At 38.2% G+C, this 27643-nt stretch overlaps 1 protein-coding gene across 3 annotated transcripts; it reads right to left on the bottom strand.

Moving 5' to 3' along the window:
• Positions 1-34: 34 nt before the first annotated feature.
• On the bottom strand, positions 35-27396 carry gphna (gephyrin a). Of its 3 annotated transcripts, XM_030126419.1 has the most exons (24): positions 27333-27396; positions 20846-20924; positions 19968-20025; positions 19594-19686; positions 18006-18100; positions 17798-17864; positions 16209-16502; positions 14592-14693; positions 11988-12125; positions 10036-10078; positions 9728-9865; positions 9449-9541; positions 9185-9240; positions 7558-7677; positions 7395-7453; positions 7155-7308; positions 6605-6726; positions 6426-6513; positions 6234-6307; positions 6031-6095; positions 4707-4810; positions 4291-4387; positions 3696-3834; positions 35-3568 (listed from the first exon to the last, which is right to left on the bottom strand). In XM_030126419.1, exons 1-23 carry the CDS (start codon positions 27394-27396, stop codon positions 3701-3703), a joined length of 2337 nt encoding a protein of 778 aa, XP_029982279.1. In that variant the 3' UTR covers positions 35-3568; positions 3696-3700. The 3 variants fall into 3 exon arrangements, with proteins under 3 accessions (XP_029982279.1, XP_029982281.1, XP_029982280.1); XM_030126421.1 differs by lacking the exons at positions 11988-12125; positions 14592-14693; XM_030126420.1 differs by lacking the exons at positions 35-3568; positions 14592-14693 and having other exon boundaries at positions 3701-3834.
• Between the last annotated feature and the right edge of the window lie 247 nt (positions 27397-27643).

Genomic DNA, 27643 nt, shown 5'->3' with positions numbered 1-27643 from the left:
TTAAATATGAGAAAAATCTTGCAAAACACAGAAGTACAGAATAATCAGGATTATTTTTATTAATTCATCTTCAGTTTCAATAATATCATTACAGAAAAAAAACATCCTCTTCATTAGATTTATACAGTAGTAGTAGTAGAATGCTGTGTCATTGCTTCATTACAAGTGCTGGTCATAGTTTATAGTGTGTGCAGTGTGACACTGAGTTCAGTCCAGTGTTACGAATCACTCGATACAAAGGCAGTTTATCAATTACCTGCTTCTTCTTACTCAAATGGATCTATCTGGGTTTGATTGGTCCTCCTTGGGCAGGTGCCAGGATGTGCTCTAATGCTGCGTTCATGTCAGAATTGATTTATCATTAATAAAAGCTGCCAGATGTGGAGAAAACATAAGTGTGGTTAAGTGTGTTTCAGTTTGTTTTGTTTTTTTAATTACTTGCATGTAGGCATTCTAGATAAATATACAGAACTACTTCCATACTTCTGCTGCAATGAGATGTTGCCCTGGTCTTTCCCTTGACATGACATGACCACAGCATGAGCCACTTATAGATATGTGGTGCATTTGAGGTAACTGGGAAGTTTCTGACATCTGAGCTATAAGAAGAAATGAGAAGACAGTGTTGGTACCAGAACCTGGATGTTTAAAAATTCCTCTGTTGCGCTGATAATTGCATTGAAAACTGTCCTAAAATTAAATGATTAGCCAGATCAGAAGTCCCGCCCAGGTGCTGCACTCCGGTCTTGCACCTGGATATTAAACCTGCCCAAAGAGAAAGACACGCCCCCTCCCCATTTATGGGCATGCAAGCGTGACGAAACTGGGGAGGAAAAAAGGACGAGAGGGAGGGTGAGGAAGGAAGGGGAGAGGAAGACTGCATCAGTCAATCAGAAGAGGGGTCAAAGCTCAGAAATTCAGACTAGTGCTGCATTCATGTCAATGAACAGAGATAGCACACCAGCTTTCTAATCTGAAAACTCTCATAATTAACAAGCGTAATGAGGTGGGTTAGAGATGAACCTAGAAATCCCAGAAAACCCAGAAAGATTACTCAAACTTCTGATATCAGCTGTGACAGACATAGATGAAAAAATATCAATCATGTCAGCTTGGTTGCATTAAGTACCACTAAAATTAAAACAAAACAAAAAATGGACAGAACTTTGTACAGCAGTTTCACTATGACTTGAATGCAGCATTAACCTCTGACCATCTGGGTTTGTTTAGCACTGCTGACACTGACAGGAAGAATCAGGGGACCCAGAGGAGGTAAGGTATGGTGCATTCAGTGAATGCTGGGGTATAACAGATTGCATATGATGCATTTGTATGGTCCTTGTTAATTGGTAAACAATTTAACGTCAGTGTTAAATCTGCAGGTTAGTGCAGCCAACTGACCTGTGTTTTATTTATGCTAGGAGTAAATTAAACTTTAACGGTGGGCTGAATATCAAAGTTTTCTATTGAACAGCAGACTATCACATTAATGTACCAGCTGTTTCAGTGTGGCTCTGACTACATACAGTACATTGAGGAAAAAAGCAGTCAAATGATAAAGTTTGATTTACAGTCATGAACTGTATTAGTTTTTGACATTTACAAGCACCTTAACAGCGTCATGGTAGAAATTCACCAGTTGTGTAGTTAACAAGCACCTGAATGCGACACCTGCTTTCAAGTGATGTCAGGAGTTTTCTCTGAGTTGGGGATATCATATCTAAGAACTCAGTGAAGCAGCTTTTCATCTTCTCTTGGTTTATGGGCGGAAAGAGATGTAAAAACAGTGGAGGCCACTAAATGTTATGTTTTAGCTACTTAAAGGGCCCCATGTCTCACACCAAAACACAGTTCATGTATACTTGAGGCCTAACAATGTGATTATTTTTCCATACTCACAAAACTTCTGTAAATACAATTTTTAAAAATACTTTAAACTTGGCAGTATTTACATCAATATGTGTGAGCTTGCAGTCTTTTCTGCCTTTGATGGAGCATTGCTACATCTACTGCTGCAACACCACCACCAGCTGTCAGTCAGTGGAACAGGGTGACACTAGTGGCAGGAATGCACACTGTACATGCATACGACATAAACCAAACAGGGACCCACTCATGAAAACATTACTCGTTATAACACTACTAGTGCTCACGCTCAGCAGGGTACCTTTAGAGGTTTTAGGGAGCAATCCAGAAATGAGACTTCCATGTAACTGTGTGGCTGCAAGATACCAAAAAAAAAAAAGATATGACAAGATCAAAGCAGGATGAATTATCCCAATTTTGTAGAAAAATTGGCTCCTACATTAGTGCAAATCATTATAATCTCTTTTAACATTTCCTCTGCCTGGTTAACACTCAAGTCCTTCAAATTCCACAAACACTCTCAGTTTATAAAGCCACAGATGACAATATAAAACTGTTTTCACAGGTTGAATGGTACTTCATTTCTTGGTACGTTTGTGTAAAATAAGTAGGGTGACCCCTTTTAAAAATACAGGTCACACAGGGACCGCAATGGTGCATTTATCACAGACTGAACTTTAAGGTGTAAACTTTAAACTCCTGTAAATCAAACACCACTTGAACGCAGGGTTAGGAGGATGCCGTACATCGGTTGGTCAGAATGGCCCACCTCTGACAGGTTTTTATGCGTTTTATTAATAACATCATGCTTATATTTGATGTTGGACCAGAGAAATTATTTCAATGTGACAATTGAGGATTTAACTCAAGTCTGTAAACCTGCGATGAATCCTACCTCACCCTGCCTTAAAGCTGAGCCGCTGACCCAAGAGTTTCATGGCTTCATAGAGAGTCATGAGTGTCTCAGTATAGTATGAATGCTGTTATATCTCGACATAACAAACTTTTTTTTGGCAATAAAAGTCATATTTACTGTACTGGCACAAACTATCAGCAGCTTCAATAAAGAAATGTCTTTATCAGCTTTCAGTTGATATATCGGTTGAAGCCTGATGTTAGGGATCATTGTGTCCTGGGATGTAGTGATACTGCAGGAAGGGGTTATCAAGGAGTCTCTATATCTGGATACAGGAAGCAAGAGCAGAAAAAAAGACAAAGAAGAGAAAGAAGGGGACAGAGAGAAAAGAGTACAGGAGGACTGGAGGAAAAGAGTCTCTATATTTCTATATCTACCAGGGGAAAATGGGAAACGCACAAAGCAAATGAACAGGAGAGAAGAGGGCATGATTACTACTAAGATGATAATATTCAATCAGAACCATGATAATAATAATAAATAGAATATTAATTAAGAATATTAATAATCATAATAATCATTATCATCAGGATAATAATAATAATATTACAGAATAAATCTCATATTTTATATTTTTTTCACATTTTTCTCCATTGAAATACAGTGATCTCCTCAGAGCAGACCAATGAGGATTCAGCCTCCGCTGGCTCCGATTGGCTGTTGCATATGACATCACAGCTAATGGCGACCAGGTAGACATGCATCACTTCCTGCCCCCGCCCGTTTCCTGTCCAGACAGGAAGTCCTGGCACTGCCATGGTAATCGGTAGCGAGTGACATTAAAGTCTGTGGAGAAAAGTCATTTGGTGGCTTGTTACCATGGTGACATGTTTTCTTAACCCATTTACTAAGCTTAACAGACGCTAAAGTGTGACAAAGTGACCATCATAAAACAGTAGACAATATAAAGTACCTGCATCATAGCCGTCCGATGACCATGACGTCCACGACCTCTCCCTTGTGCAGTTCCACATACTGCTCTGTTTTAGGTGGTAACATCAGCAGGCCATTGGCGCTACGCATTGACATTAGCCTGCTAGATACCTGGTTGCCTGGAGAACAGAGGACATTTACGTGTCAACCAGTGTGAGTCAAAGCATGTGTGTGAGCTACGTGTGTGTATTTCCTTAAATAAGAGGAAAACCACTTCGTAATCACGTCTGTCCAGGTCAGAATTATCACTATAGGGAGACAATTTATGTCATTCATCTCTGATCCGAGTGATAACGAGATTTTAACCATGTAACAGGAACACAGCACTTGTGTTGTTTTGCCTCCTCCTCAATCTCATCACATATAACTGACTAGACATATTGATTCACAACCTTGGAAATTTAAAGAATATTTTATGAATTATTACACCTACTCGCTATAATTCTACAGTGTATAAATGGTATGCCATCACTTGTGAATTTTCTAACAAGGATGAAGTACAACTGCCTAGAATAAAGGATGTTTACTCTTCTTTATTTGTAGAAATTCCCATGTGAGTGTGTGCATTTATGTACCTGTGCTTTGTGCCCAGGGCAGTGGCTCCTGGTGATGCCATGTGAGAATACAGCGGTGGTACTCAGGTCTGGGATCCAGTTTAACATCACATGAAAGCTGAAACAGACGGACAAAAAGTCAGGGACATGATCCATTCAGACTTGGACAATAAGATCATAAAAACAAGATAATTTTCAAATTAAACAATTTCATCGAACTAAATATGGGTTGCTTTACCCTTGAGCTCATTCTTTAACAGAGCACAATATCTAATAGATTTACAATACTGATCTAATGCTACTAATAATGTGAAGTGTTTTTTGTTTATTCAAACTAAGTCTAAAACCAGGTAAAGAACATTATACAGTACACCAATCATCATATACAGCTAAATGCCTTCTGCATTTAACCCTGTGTGCAAGTGAGTGTGAGTTACCCTAGCTTTAATAATTGTAGGTCTAGGGTCCAGAATGCCTTGCATCTTTCTCAGAGCAGGAATAACAAACAGATTACATGTCACCACTGCAGACACTGGGTTACCTGGAAGACAACATAACACTGGGTTACATGGTGTCTGTGTATGTATACATGGTCTAATCCACTCCCATTTGCATTAATCATGTTTCACAGGTCTGCAAAATAGAAGCTGAAGTCTCTTTGCACCAGTGGAACCAGACAAATTCCTTTATATTTATTGCACTTTGTGAAGATATTTATACTTGATGTTACAGTCATAACAAATACAGGAGACCTTGTGCTAGGGCAAAAACACACTGTCAGCAAAGTGTACTGTCTGGAGTACCTCCCAGGGCAACTACTGTGCATTACAAGGTTGGAAAAGCTGCTGTTTTAGACAACAAATACAAGAAAGATTTATTAAATTCATTTGGTTCAGTGAATTTCAAAAATATTACCAGGACAATAACATACAGTGCCATTTGTGATGGTTAAAATACATTTGAGAGAGATCAGATTTCATTACTTTCATTATATTATGGTATCTTAATTTAAGGTTCTACTTTATAGACATCTTAGCAGTGTTATGTTAGAACCACTGCCATCTTTCCAAGAGCTATATTATTTTACTGAAAGTCTACTGTGGAGTGTCTCAGCTTGTCTGACCAATAATAACAAAAAATCAGTTAATGAAAATATCCCCACATCAATAAGTCAGGTGGCCTTGAATCACACAGCAGAGTGGACACAGTATGAAATAAGCTGTGAATAAGCAGGTCTCCAACCAAGGTCAGGGACTAAAGTCATAGTAGTTCAGAAGGACATCAATTAATTTCAATGTACAAATACCCTAAATAAATATCCCAACTAAAAGAGCTACAATAAAAAATACTTATGGCATTATGAAAGATATACCTGATCCTACACATAAATGATTTCCTTAAATACTTCTTCTGAGTGAGTAGCAAGGTGTTTTGAGTAAATGGAATATGGTTTCACATTGGCATCAAAGTGGGGTATCTGAAAGGAGGTGGATCCTCTACTTCCTGTGTTGGACTCACTGTGGTGAATCATCAAATGGCAAATTGAGTCGAGATAAGCATGGCATGTTGCTAACCTTCTAACAGTTTAGATCTCTCAATGGAATTTGGTTTTACATTACATTCAGTCTTCACACATAAGCTTCAGCTTGTTCTCCTTTAAACTGCCTGTACTGGAACCGTTAAGTCTAGACCAATACTGTGTGGGATGAAAACATTTATTATTATATGCCTGTTGTCCACACATGCACTTGAGCACAGTACCTGGCAGAGCAAAGATGAGTTTCCGTGCTCCATCAATGTCAACTGTGGCAAAGGTAGTAGGAAGACTAAGGAATAGAAAAACAGAGATCATTAGCACAACAACAATCAGTGACAATTCTGTAAAAACAGAACTAGTAGAAGCAGTTCAAGATATAATACTCTATTTTAAATTTCCACCTTCCCAAACCACAACTCCATCTCACCCTGGCTTCATAAAGACTCGTCCAAAGTGGATCTGAGCATGAAGGTCAATATCCAGCACCTGCTTTAGGTAGTCCTGACAAAGACACACACACAGGGGGATATTAGTTCTGTCAAAGGAGAATACCTGTTTTATACATATAAAGGAAATGTTAGTTAGAGGATGTGGACAGATGCTAGTGGTCAGAGGTTACCTTTTCTCCCATGGACACCCCCCCTGAGGTGATGATGACATCAGCACGACTGATTCCCTCATGGAGAGCTGACAGCAGGTCATCAGGGCTTGAAAAACAAGAACACAACACAGAAACAACTACTTATTTACATACCTCCACCAGAGCAGTTTTCCTCTTTAAAGCCAAAACGTTCCTACTTGTCTCCAACGATGCCCAGGTTGATTGTAGGGTATCCATGTTCCTGGATGGTGGCCAACAGAGTGGAGCGGTTGGAGTCTCTGATCTTCCCTGGATGAAGGTCATCCTCTGGATTCAACAGCTGCATAGAGACACACATGATTTGACATGGTATCCTGGGTCAGCAGCAAACCAACATCTACCAAATATAGTGTAAGATTCTGTTGAAAGTTACTGCCCTATAATTTAGATTAGATTGTCTTTGTGTAAAACTTATTACATACATATTTATATGTGAAAGTACTCAAATATTATAACTGCACAAGGCACAAGGCCATTTGACCTTGAAAAAGTAGGTCAAGGTCACCTATTTTCAATAGGTCTCTGCTCCATGCCAAGATGCATCCACAGTATACATTTGGAGTACATATCTCAATGCATTCTTCAGATAATGCAATTATGTCATTGAATGGACAGACAGACGGACAGACGATGAACCGATTACAATACCCTGAGGGGGAAAAAGTAATGATTTTGTGTGTGAATTGGTTTCAGGTTGAGTGTCTGTACCTCATTTCCAGTGGACATGACAGCCACCACAGGAAACTTGTGCACGCTGACCTCAGTCACCCCCACTGTAGCCAGAAGACCGATCTCTGACGGGCCCATATGCGTTCCTTTAGACAACACACACTCCCCTCTTCGGATGTCATGACCTATTGGCCTGTGCAGACACAAAAACAATCAGAATTTATGTAAGTTGTCACATATTTCTCTGATGGCAAAAAGCTCTGTTTCTCTTTTTGTTACCTGATGTCTTGGCCGGGTCGAGCCTGGACCATAATCCTCACCTCCAGCTCCTCTGTGCCCTGAGTCACAACAGACAGTTACCAAGAGGCCAGCAAAAGCATGTTGACTCCAACTAAAACAGCAAGGGCCATGCAGAGCCAGTTAGTACTAAACCAAAACTTACATCCTCAGATTCCCTCAGCAGCTCTGTATCTTCCACTTGGACCACAGCATCTGCTCCACATGGAATTGGAGCTCCAGTTGTCACCCTCATCACTTGACCAGGCATCACTGTGTGGGTGGGCTACAGACAGAAAGGCAACCCTTACTGAGTCAGGAGGATCTCTGCAATCTCAGAAAATGTTAGCATGTCTTACTTCAAGTTTAACTAGACACCCTGTCGCTTACAGATTAAAGACAACAAACGTGTACTGCAAAAAAAAAAAAAAAACCCAGAACTTTAATTGCTAGAAACCAGGAGCCTCATTTCCTGGATCTCTTTACATTACCAAAATCAAATAATTACTGTAAAACAGAATCATAAACCTGGTTAAGAACTACTTTTCTTAATTTAGTTTACGAATTGTAGTTATGAGAGCACCTTCACATAAAACAGTGATGGCGCCAGATGTGTTCTTATGTGAATTGTTGTGATGTGGAAGGTCTTTTGAGCTTTTTTTTTTTTTTTTTTCAGTTCAACAAAGTTTTAAAAAATGTTAAATGGTCCAGAAGAAAGTAACAAACAAATATGAAAATAAAATTTTGAGCACCAATTCAGCCTACTGTAAAATATTAGAAGATCAGGGCTCTATTTGGTCTATTCAGATATATCATTAGATATACATAAAGTAAAGGGTTTATATGGTCTGTGTGACTCATACTCTTCACAAACCAGGATATTAAGACACTGTGGAAATTCACCCCAGTGAGGAGTAAACGATCTTTGTGACACCAAAAACCCAGGTCTGAACCAGAGCCTGGTTACCATCCCGCTTCATGATACAGGGCCCAAATGTCTCTGTATTCTTTTCCTCTACTCTCTTATTTTCAGTATATGTGGAATTATTTCTTCAAGTTTCAACATCATTTTACAAGAGAAAAGATGTCACAAATCCCATCCAAAATGTAGATACATGCATCAAACATTGAGTTGAGCCAATAACTTAAAGTTAAAGGCCACAAACGGCCACTAGATGCTGAATCCAATTCACTCCCATTCACACAAAACAACTTCTCCTTACATTTACTTTTAATGCACTGAGTCAAATTGTTGAGTTTCTGTTCTCTAAATAAACTGCATTTTTTCCCTGACAAAAATTTCTTCAGTAGTTGTACTCAAGAAGACCTCTGAAGAATCCTAAACACTTAAATTAGGGCAATTGCCATGCTGATGCTAACTTTGTTAAGTTGATGATTAAGTCAAAATACAATACTATTGCAACAGCTAGCCTGTTTATGTTTCCCATGATTTGATTAGCATTCATTAGAAGCAGAGGTCACTTAAATTGTTATGTAAGTAATGTATAGTTATGTAGTTATATAAGTAGTGGGAGGGCGTGTGGTGGGCGTTTTCAGTGGTGGGTTGAGTTTTTAGAGCATGAAAGGAAACACTGTGGAGTCTTTTTCTCAGGTCAGGAGGTCAGTCCTCACTTTACTGTACACAGCCCATTTGTATCACTCAGAGTGGACAAAAAGGACTAAGCAGAGTGGTCACTGGTAGACACAGTAGTATTGTTAGTGGTTGCGTGACAGTAGCTGATATGCCATTAAAGATTCAGACATGTCAGTGGTGTTAGTGTATTAGAGCTGACCTGTTGTCCAGCCTGTGACTCTCCCATGATGAAGCGGTCTCCAGGGCCGTCAGCAGCTACAGGTCAATCATAATGATGTTAATGACGTTAATTATGGAAATTTAAACACATGTTCACTTGGTGATTTGGGTTTAGATTTGGATTTTGAAGTCTGTGAAAAGGACACTTTAAATATACTGTACTAAAATGAGGCACTTCCCCTTTAATTCAGATACTGTCAACAAAGTGGTGTTATATTAGATACTGTAGCATCGGGTGCCTCACCTCGAACAGCGTAGCCGTCTTTAACAGAGGCGGGGAACGGAGGAAGGTTGTCTTTGGCATAGATTTCCTGAGCTAGCACTCGGCCCAAACCGTCTACAGAGAACAGCCAATAAGAATCCAGTGTGACTCATCAGTTATCACAATAATCAAATATAATAACATGAGTGACAACATGTGGCTACAGTAAATCGCTGCATGTCTGTGTAGATTCTTTTCCATCTTAAATATGACACCTGAAAGCAAAGTCAAAGGGATGCACACACAGACCTCAACACTCACCTCTGTAGTTAATGACTTCAATTCCCAGGATAGGTGTCATCTCTAGAACAGTAATGAAGGCTTTGTCCATTGACGTCAATGGGAACGGGGACATGCGATGACGACGTGCCACTTTACTGATGTCCACCGCACTGTGGCCTGCAGACAGACACACACAGACACATTAATGCAAGCATTCTTAGCAAGGTAAATGTGCTACTATATACAATGCTGTAGAGTATCTATATTTTGTACAGTAGTGCAAGTTTGCTGTTGCACTGTAAATTACATGTTAATAAGACACACAAACACACACACTCCAAACTTACTGGCTCTCAGAATATTCTCGTTACTGCCACATCGTGACTGAACCTGCAGAGACACACAGATATTCTATATTTGGTCATTGCTTGATGCAAATATATTTAAGAAATAATTTTTAATGCCACTTCTTTTTCACAGGACATTCTGGCATCATGCTGGTAAAACACGCTGAAGATTTCTACATTTAGATACAGAATCTATTCACAGCATCTAAAATACATGACATGGGAACATAAATAACATGAATTCAGGCTGTGACATTTGGAATCTGCACAATTGCAACTCTAAGCAGAATTAAAACACTTTTACCTTTAAAAAGGTGAACATAAATCCTCTGTATGGTTGTGACGGAATCACAGCAGTTTGTAAAACCTGTGATGACATTTTACTTTCCTCATGCATCGTTTCAGCATTCAGGAAATGCTTTTGGAGATTATTCTTCAAAATAAAACATTCTTATAAGGAATTTACAGTGTCATTTCAAATTATCAGATGGGGCCCTGTAAAAATGAATTATTCTCAGTTTAATAACAATAATTTTCTAAAGGCGGGCCTTTTTCGACTGCCATCGAACAAGAGTTGAACACTGTAAATTCCCAAATTGAAGTTGTCTTTAAATATTAAAGATAGCTGCAATAATAAAGGTTTGTCACTGATAAAGGATCCTTTCAAACACTGACTTAAAGTTGTAATTGAATGTACGTACATTAATACCGCATTACTTTCATCAGTTCAGTTATGAGTCATGTCAAAGTCACTCGCTGCTCTCTGGTAAATACTCTTTTTGTTCATACTCTTTTTGTTCACTTAAACTGAAGTAACTTTTGTTCTGTGATAATTGGCAAAACCATTCAACTTTCTGTGTATGTTTCAGATTAAAAAACTTTTTGGCAGGTAGAATTCTTTTAAAGTGAGTCATCTGATGCCTCATCCAACTAGGAATAATTAGTGAGTGACATTATTTTTGTTTAAAAAAAGTGAATTGTAGTGAGTAAGACATGACACAGATGTCATACTGATGTAGTTCATGCTGTTGCACTGCACTGTACTGAAGTGACCAATGGAACACATTCTGGGTTTGCATGAACAGTGTCAACATGTTGTTTTACTGGGAGTAGATCAGAAAACAGACAACGTACTTAAATAAGCCTGTATACATGTATAAAGAAAAGTAGAATCAATACAAATCCAGCATCTCTCTTCAACTGGGTGAACCATTTGGCAATATACAGTATGTCTTAAAGGACAATTCCAGCATAAATAGAGTTTTTGCCATTTTCAATCATTAATTGTTGTTTTTAATTGGGACATTCTTTATGTGAACATACCACAACTGAAGATATTTAAATTTCAGTTTTGCAAAACTTCACAGTCCCATTCACTCCCATTCAATTCCAAACAGCACACAAGTCCCGAGACTTTTAATTTATGAAGTAAAGCTAATCCGCCACTGTGAGCGAGAGGCCAACAGTCGGATTCTGTAAAGGCTGAGTTTAGGATGCTTACATCCCAGCTTCAAAGTTTTGACTGTTTCATGTCTGCAGTCAAATTGAGAGTATGAATTTCATCAGGGTTTTTTTTTTCTTCACAAGAAGCACATTATAACATTTACACTGCACAGGTTTGTAGAGGAAGAGATAAAAACATCAAACGGGAAGATAAAGAGTCAGAAAGTGGTTGGGGAATAGGTGAAAAAAGCAAAAACTCCAATCATGCAGGAACTGTAGTTCAGTTTTTAACTGCTGAGACAGCCATCAGCAGTGAGGGTACATATCCTGTTGGCATGCTCTGTGACTTTTTCCTCACATACCGTAGAAAACGGCTAAAATTTTAGCCAAATCGTCACATTCCCTTTCGTAGTTTTGGAGAATCAAAAGTGATTCTCATTTTTAGCAATGCTGAATGGTCAGTGTTCCTTTCTGTGTGTGTGCATGTACAATTGTATGTTTGTGTGTACCTTGGGTGTCGGGCATGAGGCGGTGGAAAGGCGGGAGGTCGCCTGTGTTGCCCGTGGTGACTCAGAAGGGGTGGAGCTTAAAGAGGCAGAATCTCGAGGAAGCACCTGAACGCCTCGAGAAATGATCGAGTCCGGGATCTACACACACACATGCACACACAAACACACATACATACACACTTAATGCTAGTTTGAATTTAAAAAATAAAATAAATCAAATCAGATCTTTGCTCTTCAGTTGTTTAACTGTTACAATTATGGAGCAACAGTCAAGAGTCCCACTCTCTATATAAAACAAATAGAGAGGAGGGATCTTTATTTTTTAATTGCCAAACATGTTGTGATTGTTTCTAATTGTCTATTCTTATGGTAAACTTCACACCACAAGGGAAAACGGAGTCCAAACCCCTGATGTTTCCCGACAAAATCATGGGCTGTTTAGTATGGCCTTAAATATACAGCAAATGTAAAGGTACAAAGAAAAACAGAGCTTAATGTTTACCCTCATTCTACTGAAATGGGATTTCAGTCATATACATATATGAGTAGAATCATCTAGTGTTGTAGCAGACAACTTATTTGTACCGTAATGCATCATAATTAAACAAAGTTGTTCATTAGTCTTAAAAAAAAAAAAAAAGGACATGTGTTTCATGTGGGTGCTGCTGTCCATTACGAGCAATGCAAAAAGCTAGCCATTTCCAGCAAACATTACCTCACTTGCAGCTGTGTCACTACTCAATAACTACATAATAGGCCAAACTACACTGGACTACAGTTTCCAGTAGACCTTGTAATTTCTGAACACACCTCCACCACTGTCTTTATACTGAGCAGCTGAGTAAGGCTCCTGAATTTAAACCCAAAACACTGTCAAGTATTTCATTAATAATGCCGACTGAAAACAGGAAAACAAAGCCTGTATTTGACCTGGTAAAACAGAGTTAAAATAATACACTGTTCACTCTATGGATGTAAAGATTCAAGAGGCTGAAATCAGGGGGAAAAACACTAAATATGAAGTATGTGAAATCTGATCAGTGATTGGTAAATAAAGGTGTTTTTTCCATTTACATGCTGAACCAGCTATCTGCCTGAAAACACATGTCATTAGCCAAATCTGTGCCTGAAAACATAGGGATAGAATAGATGCAGACATCTCATGGCCTCTCAGACCATTTGAGTTGCTATATACTGAAAGGCAACGACCAATGGCACTGAAAACTATCAAGCACTGCAGCTTTAAGACGTAGTCTCTAAAACTAATACTATTACCATGTGAACAGGGCCTATATAAATGAATGAAAGATGATCTATTAACAGGAAATCAGTAGACAAGTACTATAATGCAGACCTGGTTGATAATTTGTGAGTCACACCACCTGTCTGAAGAAAAGATTTACAAAATAAGCATGCTGTGATGACGTATCAGTTTAAGTGACATGAATACTAAAATATTAGTATGTTCAGTAGCAGCATCTGCATCAAAGCCTGACCGGAGACATACAGTAGGGATGATTCTGCCACCTATTCCTCTCATCACATTATCATATCATGTGTAGTCATTAACAGGAAAAAATGGTTTGATATTTTTACATATAAAATACACAACAGGGTTTTACTGTAAAGTAAATGGCCATCACACCTACAAACTGCAGCCTACTACCAACGTTAGCACTGATTCACTACATATCAGGGCCCGGTTCTTTATACATGGTTTAATCTTTGTGAGGTTCTACATAGTTGGGCACAGTTTTTAAGATACGACAGACTTAAAAGGAAACTGACAATCAGAGCACACAGTGGCTACTTTTCTCTGGCATGATTCTCCAGGTGGAGGTTGTGTAAACCAAGCGAAAAAATTACATTGGTTTACAAGTAAAATGCTTCAAGAACAAAAGTACGGAAATTTTACCACGTGTGAGTCACTGATAAAGAAAAATCCAGTCAAAAATGCTGGTTGGCTGAAGTTTCCAAGATACAATCTTGGGTCAAAATGTGAAATTCGAGAATTAATGAGAGAATGGGTTTTACTCAAAAGGAATATTTATCTCAAAACACTGTCTGCACATTACAATAGATTCACGTTACAGGTTCTATCTAGTTAAAGATTTATAAATCTATTGTATAAATGTACATCAACATATCCTCAGACCTCAGACCATATTTCAATCTAAGACAATATGTTTTGTAAACTATTAAGTACCCTTGAAACTCCAAATAGACATGTATAGAGCCAGGATTTAGAACCACAAAAAGTCTAAAAGGTCAAAGGTCAAGGTCACAACAGACAATTCACTGAATATCTCAACATATAACATTTCCATTAATTTTAATAGAGATATTTTTGACCCTTGCTCCCATTGTCTTCTTGGTAATTAAAAATGTAATGTAAATGGTTGGCTTTACAGTTTATCAAATCATATCATCATTTTCAGGACTTCCTTATGTAACAAATCAAGACTCCTTGGAAAACTGACAAATCTATGTCTGGATAGCCCAGTTATCCATGTATAAAGAATGGAGCCCAGCAGTGTGTGACTGACAGACATGGTGATGAAATGACTGATGGCAGGAGAGGAGGGGTGTGTGCGATTGTCTCACCTGTTGTTCATGGGTGCAGGAGCAGGTGAAATGAGAGGGAGGAGAGGATGTGGTGCCGGGCAGGTAGGGACCCCCCTTAGCCATGACCACGGCATGACTCGTCTGATGATGACACATACATGCATTACAGGTGACCACAAACAAATTCACATCCAGACACAGGAATGAGGTGGAATGGACTGAGGCTCATCGATGGAAAGTACGCATCAATAAAAAAGCCTCTAGACCCGGATAACTCACAAAGACAATTTTATATCATACAGGGCTTTAAAAATGCAAGACCCCATTTAGATCTGGGGATATGATGCAGATATACACATAGTGAAATCTGATCAAGTTCTCATTATGTCACTCTGATATACGTAGTAACTGCTTTACAATGTGGAATGTGCTACGGGGAGTTGACAGGCTGGACAACGAATATGAATGTGTCCAAAGTTGAGGGGAGTCATTGGGTGTACTCTCATAGGACTGTTATGACATATAGGGTAAGGGTCACATGACACACTGGTTGGGGCATCCATAGGCTACTTTGTTTGTACTGTAAGGTCAGAAAATACATGGGAATTGATATGATTTTATTGATATCCATCAATTCTACTGATCATCCTCATACTGACTCCAGATTTATTTTCTGTAATAAAAGCCCTACACAGATTTTCCATGTCAACACAGCTGTTATTATCTCTAATATTATGTCTTCTTTATATATACGATTATTATTATTGTCCATTAGCATGTCTAACATAAACATAATGTAGAAACAGAGTAGAGAAAAGGCCTGGGTTTGCCAAAGCTCAACTCTTTCACTGCTGTTTAATTTGGAACATTGGAGCGCAGGAGTTTTGCAATGCAGAACCGTCAGAAAAATATTCCAACATTGATAAAAGTGACAGATAAGCAAATGATTTGGTGGCTTGGACAATTTGAAACCACTTCTACATTCTGATGCCAGGTCATAAATTAAAAAGTGTTAAAATAGCTCAGCTTCTGCTTCGTGTGGCTGTTGTCTGACAATAAGGATCTTAAAAAGACCATACAGGTGATTTTGCATTGTTTAAACTGGGAGGTTTCCAGAGTGGAGCGATGCCTCCACTTCATCTGTGGATGATAAGATCTACATGTTTATACTTTACACACCACTGGGATGGTATAGTCTCCTACGGCAATGCTGCTCTGAAACTCAGTGCAAACTAACACCTCCAGAACTTGTATGGCCAGTCTGGTTATGTGCATTTGGATTAAGTCCAGACACTGATTACAGGATAATGTCAAGTATAAGGGGGTCTACACATTAAATACTGGGATGCATTTCCTTGCTAACTTCTCAAGAATTTTTTTATGAATTCCACAAATACTTCTTCTTTAACCAGTGTCTTCCCTGAGCTTTACCAAAAAAATCCAAAATGTCTCTATGGTCTTTGAGTTTTATAAAATCTTACTGTGTACCGTTTCATTCGGAGCCATGCAGCAGCCTATAGCGCTTCACCAGCGGTTGCCTATAGTACAGTAGTGTGCTGCTGCAGTGACCCACTTTCCCCACAGGGATCATTAAACTTTTATCTACCAAGTTTCCACCGGCAGCTCTGGTCCTGCTGCGTCCTGCACACTGGTTACCTTGGCAGCGATCGCGGCTGCGGTGATGTGGGAGGAGCCGTGCTGGTGATGGTGGTGATTGTGCGCATGTCGACCTCTCCTTCGGTCCTCCTCCTCATCTTCCTCTTCTTCGCACTGGGTACCACGCTCCATGGTGTGCGTGTTGCTGTGCATGTTGCTGTGTGTGTTGGTCAGCAGAGGAGAAGGGGAGGGCAGCTGCTCCAGAGCGGCATGTGTGGACTTAACCCTGACCGTGGCCTCACGCAGCAGGTCGATGGCATGGGGCAGAGCGGGCAGGATGAACTGAAAACACTCCTGGAGAAACATAGCAACACACAACAGGTTATTAGACACAAAAACTACAGTTACGCAAATGAAAAGGCTTTAAATCATAACATAATGTCATTAGTCAGCCAGAATTAGATCTAGATGTATAAAAAAAGAAATGAATGGATGAAATCCTGATATTTTCAGTGATGATCATAGCATTTAATTTAAATATATATTCCCCTTCCTAATTCAGTTAGATGACTATTTTAGAAGTAATTTTTAATTCCAGCTTTCATTTTATAATCACATTTTTAAAGAGTCAGTTTTTTTTAAATACAAAAAAGTTCACTGGAACATTTGTTAATGTTTGGTACCTTTGACTTTAAATTGTGCAACTTGAAACAAAAGCCTGATGCAACTTTCCACAAGCTTTCCACAATATTCTGTGTGAAGAGTGGCCCATTCCTCCAATTTTTATATTACAAATAGCACAAAAGACCTAGAGTCAAATGCACAACAAATGGACCACGCCGATCACTAGCACCAGGAACTACTGCTGCATTGTCTTCCACAAACTGGTCAGTTTTAAGAACCAGTTCACTAAATATACTGTTCCAATGATATGCCAGCACAAATGCACCCCTAAAGTTTTACCCTTGCTTTGCATCTGAGCAGTCAGACCTACCAAGTTGTTTCTAGTGTTTCAGAAGGAATTTCTGCCACACTGAAATAAATAACTTTGAATAAGATTAGATATGTTTTAATTTTGTTCCTCCAAGTTTGATCTGATTGTAGTGACTTTACCTTTAGCCACTACTATGGTGTGGAAGGTTCAACCTGTTGTATTTTTTGACACGTGCATGAATGAATGTCCGGCTGGTTTTCTTTGTCTTTGGATATGGCAATCCATTTATTCACTAATATCAAGTCCAAGTGTTCATTACAGGTCACAATTGTTGTTCCATATACTTTCTACAAATAAGCAAAATAGGCTCCTTCACATTAGAAAAACACTGAAAATGCCGACCAACTTAATTTACTCTGTCTCAAGGTCAGAAAATTATTTGGGGCTGTCCTAACACACCACCCACCTCACACAGCAGGTATATGTAATCTTGCCACACCCATACCAACACCCATGATGAATTGCACCTGTGGCGATCATCACAGCCACATCCACTAAACAATTATTAAATTAAGGTCAAAATAAAAAAGAGGAATAAACAAACAAAAATGTATTTTGGCTCCAACACTGATTTCAAATCCAGTTACATTACTTTCCATAAGTAAGCCTCTATGTTCTTGCCTCTGGATGCAGATGGAAGTAAACAGAATTGTACCTGAGAGCCCTTCTTGCTCCCCGGCAGGTTGATGATCAGAGTCTTACCACGTATCCCACACACTGGCCTAGAAACAAGGTGGCAAAGAATAAGTAAGAGATTAGCAGGTTAGAATAAATCAGATTAGCAGATAAGCACCATGGGATGTACACAACATACTGTACTTAGCAGGCTAACAGTCAGCAGTGTAATTATATTATGTGTTCACCTGGACAGCATGCCTAGTGGTGTAACGTTGAGTGATCCCATTAGCATGGCCAGAGCCATACCAGGAGCCTCCCTCTCTATCACCTCTCTGGTGGCCTGAAGCAAAAACAGCACCACATGTTTAGGTCAGGGCTACACAAGTGCACGTACAATTAATGAAACTGCTATTACTGTTTTGTTGTCAATTATGAAAGCTGTTTAAAGACCCCCTCTTACCGAACATAACATTAATGTCAGCACAGAATAGGAAACAAACATGATATCTTCTCTATGTAAATCTAGAACATATCAATACACATTATAAAATGTAACTCCTGTTCTCACACTTTACATAAAGTTTTTCACACTTTCAGTTGCACTCAGGCACCCAGAGTGGAAGGGTTTGTCACATGCACACAAGTTTATAATTAGTTTATACTAGTTTATAATTAGCTCCAAAATATTTGCAGTGTCACAGATCCTACTCACGTTAAACTGAAAACCAGAGTTGCTGCATGTATTTACAGACAAAACTTTAAAACTTTTCAAAACCTGACAATATAATTCCCATGACCATTCACAACCTTTAAGTGTATGAAAAAGAGGTGTATTTTAGTTAATTATTACATGGAAATTAAATAGTAACCTTTTTCATTCTGTAATTTCTGGTTATTAATTTATTAATAAAAAATATGAATTTCATATACTCCTGCAAAATACTAATAAGATACTTTTTAATGAATGTAATAATTATGTGTAACATCCAAATAATCTAATATTGTGCAGAAATAGTTTAGCAACTAACTGAATAAATCTGAATTCATACAGTCAGAATTTATATAGTAAACCATCTCCAGCCACCCAACCACGTGTGAGAACAGTTTCCATCCTGGAGCCGTGGCTGCTCTAAACCAGGTCAAATAAACAGACACTTTACAATATCAACTGCTTATATAACTTACTGCTATGCAAATAGTAACAGAAAATATCTAAATACATGTCCATTGCACCACTCACTCTATATTTTTTTTATTATACTTGACAAATACAACTGCACTTGATACTGAACATAACACCTCTACAATCTGCGCATTTTTATTGATATTGGACTCTGGGGTTTTTGTGTGCGTTTTTACTTGACTGATTTTATATTTTTATACTTAACTGCTTTTATAATTGCATTCTGTATTTATAATTCTGGGCACTTTACAGAACATAAAAACTAAATTTCGTTGCACTGTAGAGTGGTATATTTGCAATGACAATAAAGCATATTGTATTGTATTGTATTGTGTTCTATTCTATTCTATTCAAGTAATTAACCATTTAACTGAGCAAATGGGATGTGAAGTTAAATATCTTTATTTTCCCTACCTACTTCTATTTCCTCTCAAAATTATGCCTGAATTATTGCTATTTATCAACCATTTACAATAGATATCTAGGTATCTTACTATTGACTTTTCAAACCTGCCTGGATGATATACTAGTATTATGCGTTAGAATATATTTTCAATCTTTTCCAGACAGGGCTTGTTAAATTGTCTGATTTATCATAATTATTAATGAGGTTATTATTTTTGTTTTTAAATCTTTTAGTCAGTGTGTACCTCTGGAGTAACATCTCTTGGTGCAAAGCCAGTTCCTCCAGTGGTGAGGATGAGATTCAGCTCCTGATCATCACACCAGTCCAGAAGTGTTTCCTGTACACACACACACACAAGTATAACAACACACATACAACATTAACAGACACACTAAGCATCCTCTTCACCTGGGGTTATTATGGTCCAGATGTCAACATGCCTGCCTACCATATACTAATAGGACACAGATATCCAGGAGGTATATAGTAAAACATTTGCTACTGTTTCTATTGAGTGTATTTTCCTTTCATGATAAAAAAATGGAAGCACACCTTACATCTGCCATCTAAGACTGAAAGTAATGCAGCTGAAAGTGAGAATAACACAAAGATATGTACCTTAATTTCATCAATCTCATCAGGGACGATCTTATAGGCTGATATGACTCCTCCCAGCCTGCAGAGACAACGGAGATGCAGTTAGCCTGATAATATTAATAATAATTAGTCTGACTGCACATATTTGTTAGAGAGTACATTTCAAGTACACTAATATTCCACTATTATTCCAAATGTGACAATGGATTTGATAGCTTTTGTATGAAAAGTATATATTGTGTATGTATTCTTTTAAAGCCTCGCTGTAGTATTGACTAAGATGTGTCACATATGCGTATGTTATTGCCATTTTATATGAATTATTTGACCAAATACAGCCTATTTTTAATAAGGGGTGAAGGCAAAGGTCTTCTCTGGTAAATATGACCACGCTAGTCTACATTTCAGGTCGAGAGGAGAAACATACACACTCTTAAACGTTCTCATAGTGGACATTGACAGGCTTTTGGATATGTGTAAATATCAAAACACCAACCTTTGCAAGCAAGTGTTTTAAGTGTTGCAATAAAGGATGGAGGCTCTCTTTATTTGATTTACTTAGAATCCACATTAATTATTACCATAACAGCTACTAGTCCTGAGATCCACACAGAAAATAAAACATTTCATTTTATTTCATTTACAGTGAACATTATATAAGCACCACAATAAAAATAATTTTTATATTAAGAGCATATGTAGCCTACAATGATTCTGATTGACAGCCATAAACACTTGACATTGTTGTTTTTATTTTAATTGTGATACTGTGTGTTAACAAGAATAACCGCAAACCATTGCATTTCTTTACGAATACCATCTGTTTCAGGTAAAGTGCAATAAGCAGAATATTTTGAGCGTGTAAAATGTTTTCAGTGTGTTTGCGTGTGCAGACTCACAGTGAGGGATCATGGACTAGATCCTTCAGGTTGACGCCACTCCTGTCCTCAGCCAGGTTCTTGAAGCAGCTGTCACTAACTGGAGAAAAGAGAAAAAGAGGTTTAGGACTCATTTAGCTCACGAGCAGAGATCCACCTCTGATGGCATGAATGGGATGCAGACAGTTACCACCTGTGAAGACATACTGATAGTCAATATGGCTGCATTCAGAAAGCAGGTCTTAATGCACAATTCAGATTTTTTGGTCAAACCTGATTTTTTTGTGTGCTCGTTCATATTACACATCAAATGCAACTTCTATCAGTTTTGAGTATGAACAGAATGCGGCCCTGTAGTGACCCGCATGTGCAAAACAGGTCCTGATGTAATACGTGATCACACACAGGCACACACTGTGTTAATAGAAGTAAATATGTTTTACCGCTGTTCCTCCTCCTGGGACACAAAATTGTGACATTTTTTGCATTTCAATGACATAAAGGTCGGATAAATGTGACTTGGCCGTTCACACTGAAGTCGCATTGCAAAATATCAGCTACGTATCGAATATAGGACCACGATGAAAGTGGCCTGGGTTGGATTCGAAAAAAATCGGATTTGTGCTGTTCAAACTGTCTTTAATGGCTTGGATACAAGTCACATGTGTGCAAAAAAAAAAAATCAGATTTGGGCCACATTTGCCTGCAGTCTGAACGTAGCCTATGTCACTACTGTTATCATCAAGGCTGCAAATACATTGTTTTCATGTCTGTTGTTCTACAGAAAGTGGTCCTCAACCTCCATCTCAAAAGATCAAGTACTGACCTAATCCTGTACTGAACTTGAGTATTCATCTTTCCAATGGGTGTGTGCTGAATTAGGTAAATGCACTTTTATTATTTTTCATCTTCTATAATTATGTGTAATATTTTCCCAATGTAATAAATTCCATGTCTCTCTCTGCCTCATAATTGCAGTGTGACTTTTTCACCAAACTGTGCATATAATGAAGGCCTATGATGCCTGTAATGAAGGACCATTTATTTAGAGCTAAAATAATAACCTACTTACTCAATTAGTCAAGTAACCGAAAATTAATTCATTTACGACTGACTGTTTCATTAACTTCTTCAAGTAAAAGCAAGCATTTAAGCATCTTCAATGTGAATACTTGCTTTTTCTATTAACCTACACGTGATCTGATATTCCATTTTAGGATATGAAAGACTTTAAAGGCCATTTCAAGCAAAGATTATTTGATAATGGGAAAAAAAAATTTAGCTGTAGCCAGAGCTCATGTGTTGGATGTAGAAAATAAACCTACACAGCAACACATATTACTCGCCTTTTATTCAGAGGATTGGTTAAGTTTAAAATGAAATGTTTCATCCATTTCCTACTGTTCTTTTAGAATTCTATTTTACTGGCTCTGCACATGGGCTGTGTAGATTTCATAAACTGTAGCCACAGAGTGACAGCTGCCAAAGCGTCACATGCTCAAAGTGCACATTCCTGCTGTTTGTGCAAAATAAAGCCCCCTGTCAAAGAGATGAACAACTTCCATTTCAGTGACATCCCTCCTTATATTATGCACCGTTATTTTAATTCTATTAGTAGTAATTATGACAATCAAATAACAATATTATACATTATTGCTCTCTAAGCATTGTTCCACAGTGATTCTGTTTTTAATTGGTTTATGTGAGAAAAAGCTGATCAGCCAAAGTAAAACCTTGACTGTCTACATCTGCTACAAAGAGTTGGAGACTGAAACTTGAAAAAGCTTCCATTTATGATGACAGATTGTGAAAATATTTTCTAAACCAGCCTACATGAGTTATCTTGAGTTCGTAAGAAGTCAATGTGACACACAAAAAAGCAACTTCTCTAAAGTTCATTGAGGCCTGAAGTCTTGTGATCAGCTATATTAATTTGTTGTAAATATAAGATAACAAGAGTATTCTAAATCTTCTGAAGCAACGGCAGGAATCCTGTGAAACTTTGGTGTTCTAGGGTATAGGTCACAAATATTTAGAGATGACTCAGTTTATCTACTTTGGTGTTTGCGTTCACTGGTTCTGCAGTGTCTGTGTCCAACACTGACATTAAAGCCTGGGATTCATCAGTGAGGTTTGCTCACTTCAACCAAAAGCCAGATACTTGATTTTATTGGTAAAAATGTATTTGTGTACTTTATGGGTGATTACACTGCTGCAACTGATACACAGAGGATGCCTGTGGTGTGTGTGGCTCAGCCTGCCTCATTCCTGTCCAAAAACTGAGATTATAACTGTCACACAGAATCTCTTAAGCATGGATTTTAATACAAAGCTACATTAGGTAACTGCTCCAAACACTCAATGCTTGGTCTGGGTGTCACCACTGATTTTCCAAATCAATTAATCTGATTCACAAGATCCCAATACGATTTAATTTCCACTTCAATTCAGGTTCTATTCATTTGAGGATATTTTAGATAAAAAAGACAAATAATGTATGTAATATAAAATAAACATGTAAAATGAACATCGGTGCATTATTAAAAATACTAAATTACATTGAGAGCTGACTCTAAAGCAGTTACATAAATGTACATTTTATTTAATGTGACCAACAAGTGCCAATGAGTGGCTCCTTTATTGCAGAGGTAATGAACAGGATTAAAGTTGTATTCATCCTCAAGAGAAGTCTTACATTCAAAAACATAACTGTATTTTATTCCATTATGTATAATACGCAGACAAAGTCTGAAGAATGCAAGAAAACAATGACAAATGTCGATCACAATGATCTGCAACATAGGTAATGACATCTAATGTTCTACCAATAGACCAAAGACAAAATGTTAATGTGTAGGCTACATTTATGGATTTATGTCCCTGATGTGTATAGCAGTATAGCACTTAACGTTGACTGTACAACAAACCACTCTGTGATACTAAAGATATCCTTGATCCTTTATAATTGCTACAACTTTTTATGTAATTATATTATATTTGAATTATTATTTGACCTTGTATTAATCAAAATGTTGTAAGAGAGGAGTATATATTAAAATACTATATATATTTTTGTAATTAGTGATTTCCGCTTTCACACTCACTGTGAATTGATTCATACATATCTATTATGTTGTTATGACTTGGGATATATTCATATGGTCAAAAATTTTCTCAAGATAAACATTTTTATATCAGACAGTAATGAATAATTATCCCAATAAATGTCAAATCATTCCTTTCCACTATTAAAGCTGCTTTTTGGTCTTGATTGGAAGTTGAAGAAAACAGGTGTTTGTGTCTAAATAATTCATCAAAGATGTAACAAGACAAAAAAAAATAAATGACATAACACAGTAAAAACAGTGCAATATACAAATAAAGACAAAAACACTCCTGTGGCTCCTGATTGTATGATTTAGTGTTCATTTTGCTCATTTTCATTATGATTTAATGTTATGAAAATTGGTATATGTTCAGTTAAAAAATCCAACATTATTTAATAAAAGGGTTGTTTATGGTTATACATGCTTCTTTATGACCAGCACATGACAAAACGCTTGCCAAAATCTTCACAAATCCAGAGAAAGGACATTAAAACTAGCGCGATAATACAATCAAAATATACAGGAGTAAAAGTAAGTTGTAATGTGTTTTGACTGAGAATGTAAACTACATATAACCCTTAATATATGTTAGACATGATAATGCTAACAATGACAATATAAATATGTATTACAGTAACAACAATTAGTGTTTTTTTTTTTCACCCAGGCCATACAACACAATGGTGTATGATCTATGACACAAAGCCTTGGCTTAATATGGACTTAGCTACAAGTGTGTTACTAGGATCGAGGGCCACGCAATTAATCAAATCACAACCATAATCTCAATATCAGCTGGTGCAATTATGTAATCGCAAAAGACGGTGATTTAAAGGTTCAGATATAGGAGGATTTGGGGTGATTTAACAGCACAAGGGGGATAAAATAAATACACTTTGGATTCTGTGACGCTGAGCAGAAGTACTGTGTAAAACATGCAAAATCAAAGTCACTAATTCTGTGTGTTCTTGTATTTTTCTTACTATTTGTTGTATGCTTGAACTGAAACAAATCCATGTTTTAAAACATTTCATCTCTGCATTTTTCTTGCTAAGTATGAAGAATCACATCAAAATTGCAATACTGCCCTCAATATGTGCAATATGATTTTTTTTTCACCTGACCACACAGACCTTCAAGAAGCAAAACATTGATCTTCTGTGTTTTTACTAGGAAAAAGACAAAACATATGTATTAACCACCTGTAGTCTGAGTGCTTTCCAATTTTTGAAATTAGCCCTCTGTGGTACCGACACGACCTATATTCAACTAAAACGATCACACCTATAATGTGTGACTATCAAGCATCTCCTGCTCCTGCTTACACCAGCCAAGAGGGCCCAACTACACCCTGCATTTTAAGAAAACACATGCAAATTGACAAAATGCAAGCAAATGAAGACATCTTTCACAATTCAACAAAGAAGCAATAAGAAAACACATTGCAAATATACGAAAGGACAGATGAACAAGACCAGACATATTTACTGTTTAAAAAGTTGAGACTTACAGAACTATTCATCAGTGGGTTATAAAACAACCTTTGGTTTATTCTAATTCTGGTTTATTCTATTGTGATTTCAAGATGCAGATACATGCTTTAGCTTATTATTAGATTTTTGTGTGTCCCTTAGAAACATCTGTGTTGCCACCTGTACTACTTGCAGTGCATTTCTGTATTTAGTAGGGATGCTCCGATTGCAAAATTCGGGCCGGATTATATAGCCGATACCTGATGCAGAAAACAATGCTATTTTCTGTAACTTTATTTTGTTTTTGTTATGTATCCCATCTCAACATAGGAATCATTATAAATAAAGACTGATAATATTTTAAAATGTTTAAGCCCTTCATCAAATTAGGTTTGAATCAAACATTTAAAAAAAAAAATAAACAAAAATAAATATCTGCCACTGTCATCAGTGACTACTGGCTGATATGAGCAAATATCTTCCAATATAATCAGTGCATCCTAGTATTTAGTTGTGCTGTGAGGATGAATATATTTTCTTAGTGAGCTTGTGTTTGGTCTACTTGCATGGGTTTTCTAAAGCTGCAGCAGTGTGCTCTCTCAGCCACCATACCTTCTCCTGCTTTTGTAATTTCAGGGATGCCCAAGTGTCACAGGTTCATCTATGGAGGTATATGATCCAAATATAAGGTGTAATCTTTGCAGATTTACCATCTTTCAGTACCTCATCCTACATGTGCCCTGATTGAAATCCTTAACCTACTTTGACCCCCATCTCGAGCTTCCTCCTTAAATCAGAATGCCCCCTCCCCCCAAACCAGACGTGTAACACACTTGCACACATGAATGGAGCAGGACCGTACATTAACATGTGAGAGGAGGTTGTGGTTGTCAGCTGGACGGACACTGGAGTTAGCTGCTGTTAGCCCGACATGCTAGCTCATCAAAACCACCACAGACTTCCCAGCCAGCTGCTGGCTCTCGTCTTCTTAGCATTATTCTCACGTCTCTGTGCCTAGGTAAGAGGCAGCGGGGCTACTGGTGGCTGTCACCGGCTGTGTGCGGGTCCCCGTCCCCCTCTGCACGACTCCCAGCCAAACCTCAGCTGTGTTCATTAGTGGAGCCGCTAAAACAACCTGCACAACCGCTGATTTGGCGCTGCGCTTTGCCTTCTAACTACACCTTAATAACTGACCAAATACGCGATTTAACACGTTGTCATCTAAAAATACACGTTTCTGCTTTAAATTCAAACATTGACATTAATCCCGAATGGAGTGACTGTCAAAATATTAATGAATAAACGTGAATGCAAAGCACCCTCGGTAGCGGCCAGTATTTCGGATCTGCAAAGGGACATGAATAATGCAGCTGATGTAGGCTCGGTAACGCTATATTGCTAGAAAATATAACGTTGCTCTGCATCAAGGTAGACACACGCCACACAATAATATCGGAAGAATAGTGCTTTTGCTTTCAAAATAAAACCGCCATTTTGGTTAAATACTTATTACAACACATGCTCGCCGAGGAAAGCCTCTCTGATTTTGAAAGACTTTCCCGGACGTTTCCCCGTCTTCTGTCTCACTTAATGCTGCTTAAAATGTCTCACTACACTGTGGTGTAGCTATCTAGTGCAACACTGAAAATGACAGCCACTATCCACATGCAAACATTCAGTATACAAACACCACTTGGCAAATAAAACCGTTAGTATGCTAATGCCACATCTGTCCCACCTGTGAAGAAGCTAACGATATACCAATGACAGCCAACGGTACCGGTTAGCATACATGCTAACGTTAGCTAGCTCTGCAGCGGAGACAGCTCGTATCGTGACAGCGACGTGCACAAGTTACCGACGCTAAAACGGCTCCGGTGTGCACTTTTAAGCACCATTTTATCGCATTTTATCAAATGGTGTCCTTACCCGTCAGAATCCCCACTCGGGTCTGATGGTCGTGGTTGGTGAGCACCATCCCGTCCGCCGCCATGTTTACAACCTCTGTCTGCACTGTGACGGCACATACATAGAAACAGTGTGGTGGTGTGCGGGCTGCTGCTGCACCTCTGGAGGACGACTGTGTGTGTGTGTGTGTGTGTGTGTGTGTGTGTGTGTGTGTGTGTGTGTGTGTGTGTGTGTGTGTGTGTCACAGAGTGTGTGTGTACACCCATGTCCTTTGGTGGAAATGTCCTCCAACTGTGGGAAGTCTTAGGGCTGCCCCAGAAGCTCAGGAGAGT

Source organism: Sphaeramia orbicularis, chromosome 22 (assembly GCF_902148855.1).
Source record: "Sphaeramia orbicularis chromosome 22, fSphaOr1.1, whole genome shotgun sequence".
NCBI lineage: Eukaryota > Metazoa > Chordata > Actinopteri > Kurtiformes > Apogonidae > Sphaeramia > Sphaeramia orbicularis.
The sequence above is the reverse complement of the archived record's forward strand: the minus strand, read 5'-3'. Positions and strand labels throughout refer to the sequence as shown.

Bases quoted from the DNA above. Each gene is read 5' to 3' on its own strand.
- gphna (XM_030126419.1), bottom strand. From the start codon at position 27,396: ATGGCGGCGGACGGGATGGTGCTCACCAACCACGACCATCAGACCCGA. The intron at 7,309-7,394 runs GTAACAAAAAGA...GTGTCTGCACAG, and splicing joins CGACCCGGCCAAGACATCAG to GCCAATAGGTCATGACATCC. The intron at 4,388-4,706 runs GTAACTCACACT...CGTCTGTTTCAG, and splicing joins CTACAATTATTAAAGCTAGG to CTTTCATGTGATGTTAAACT.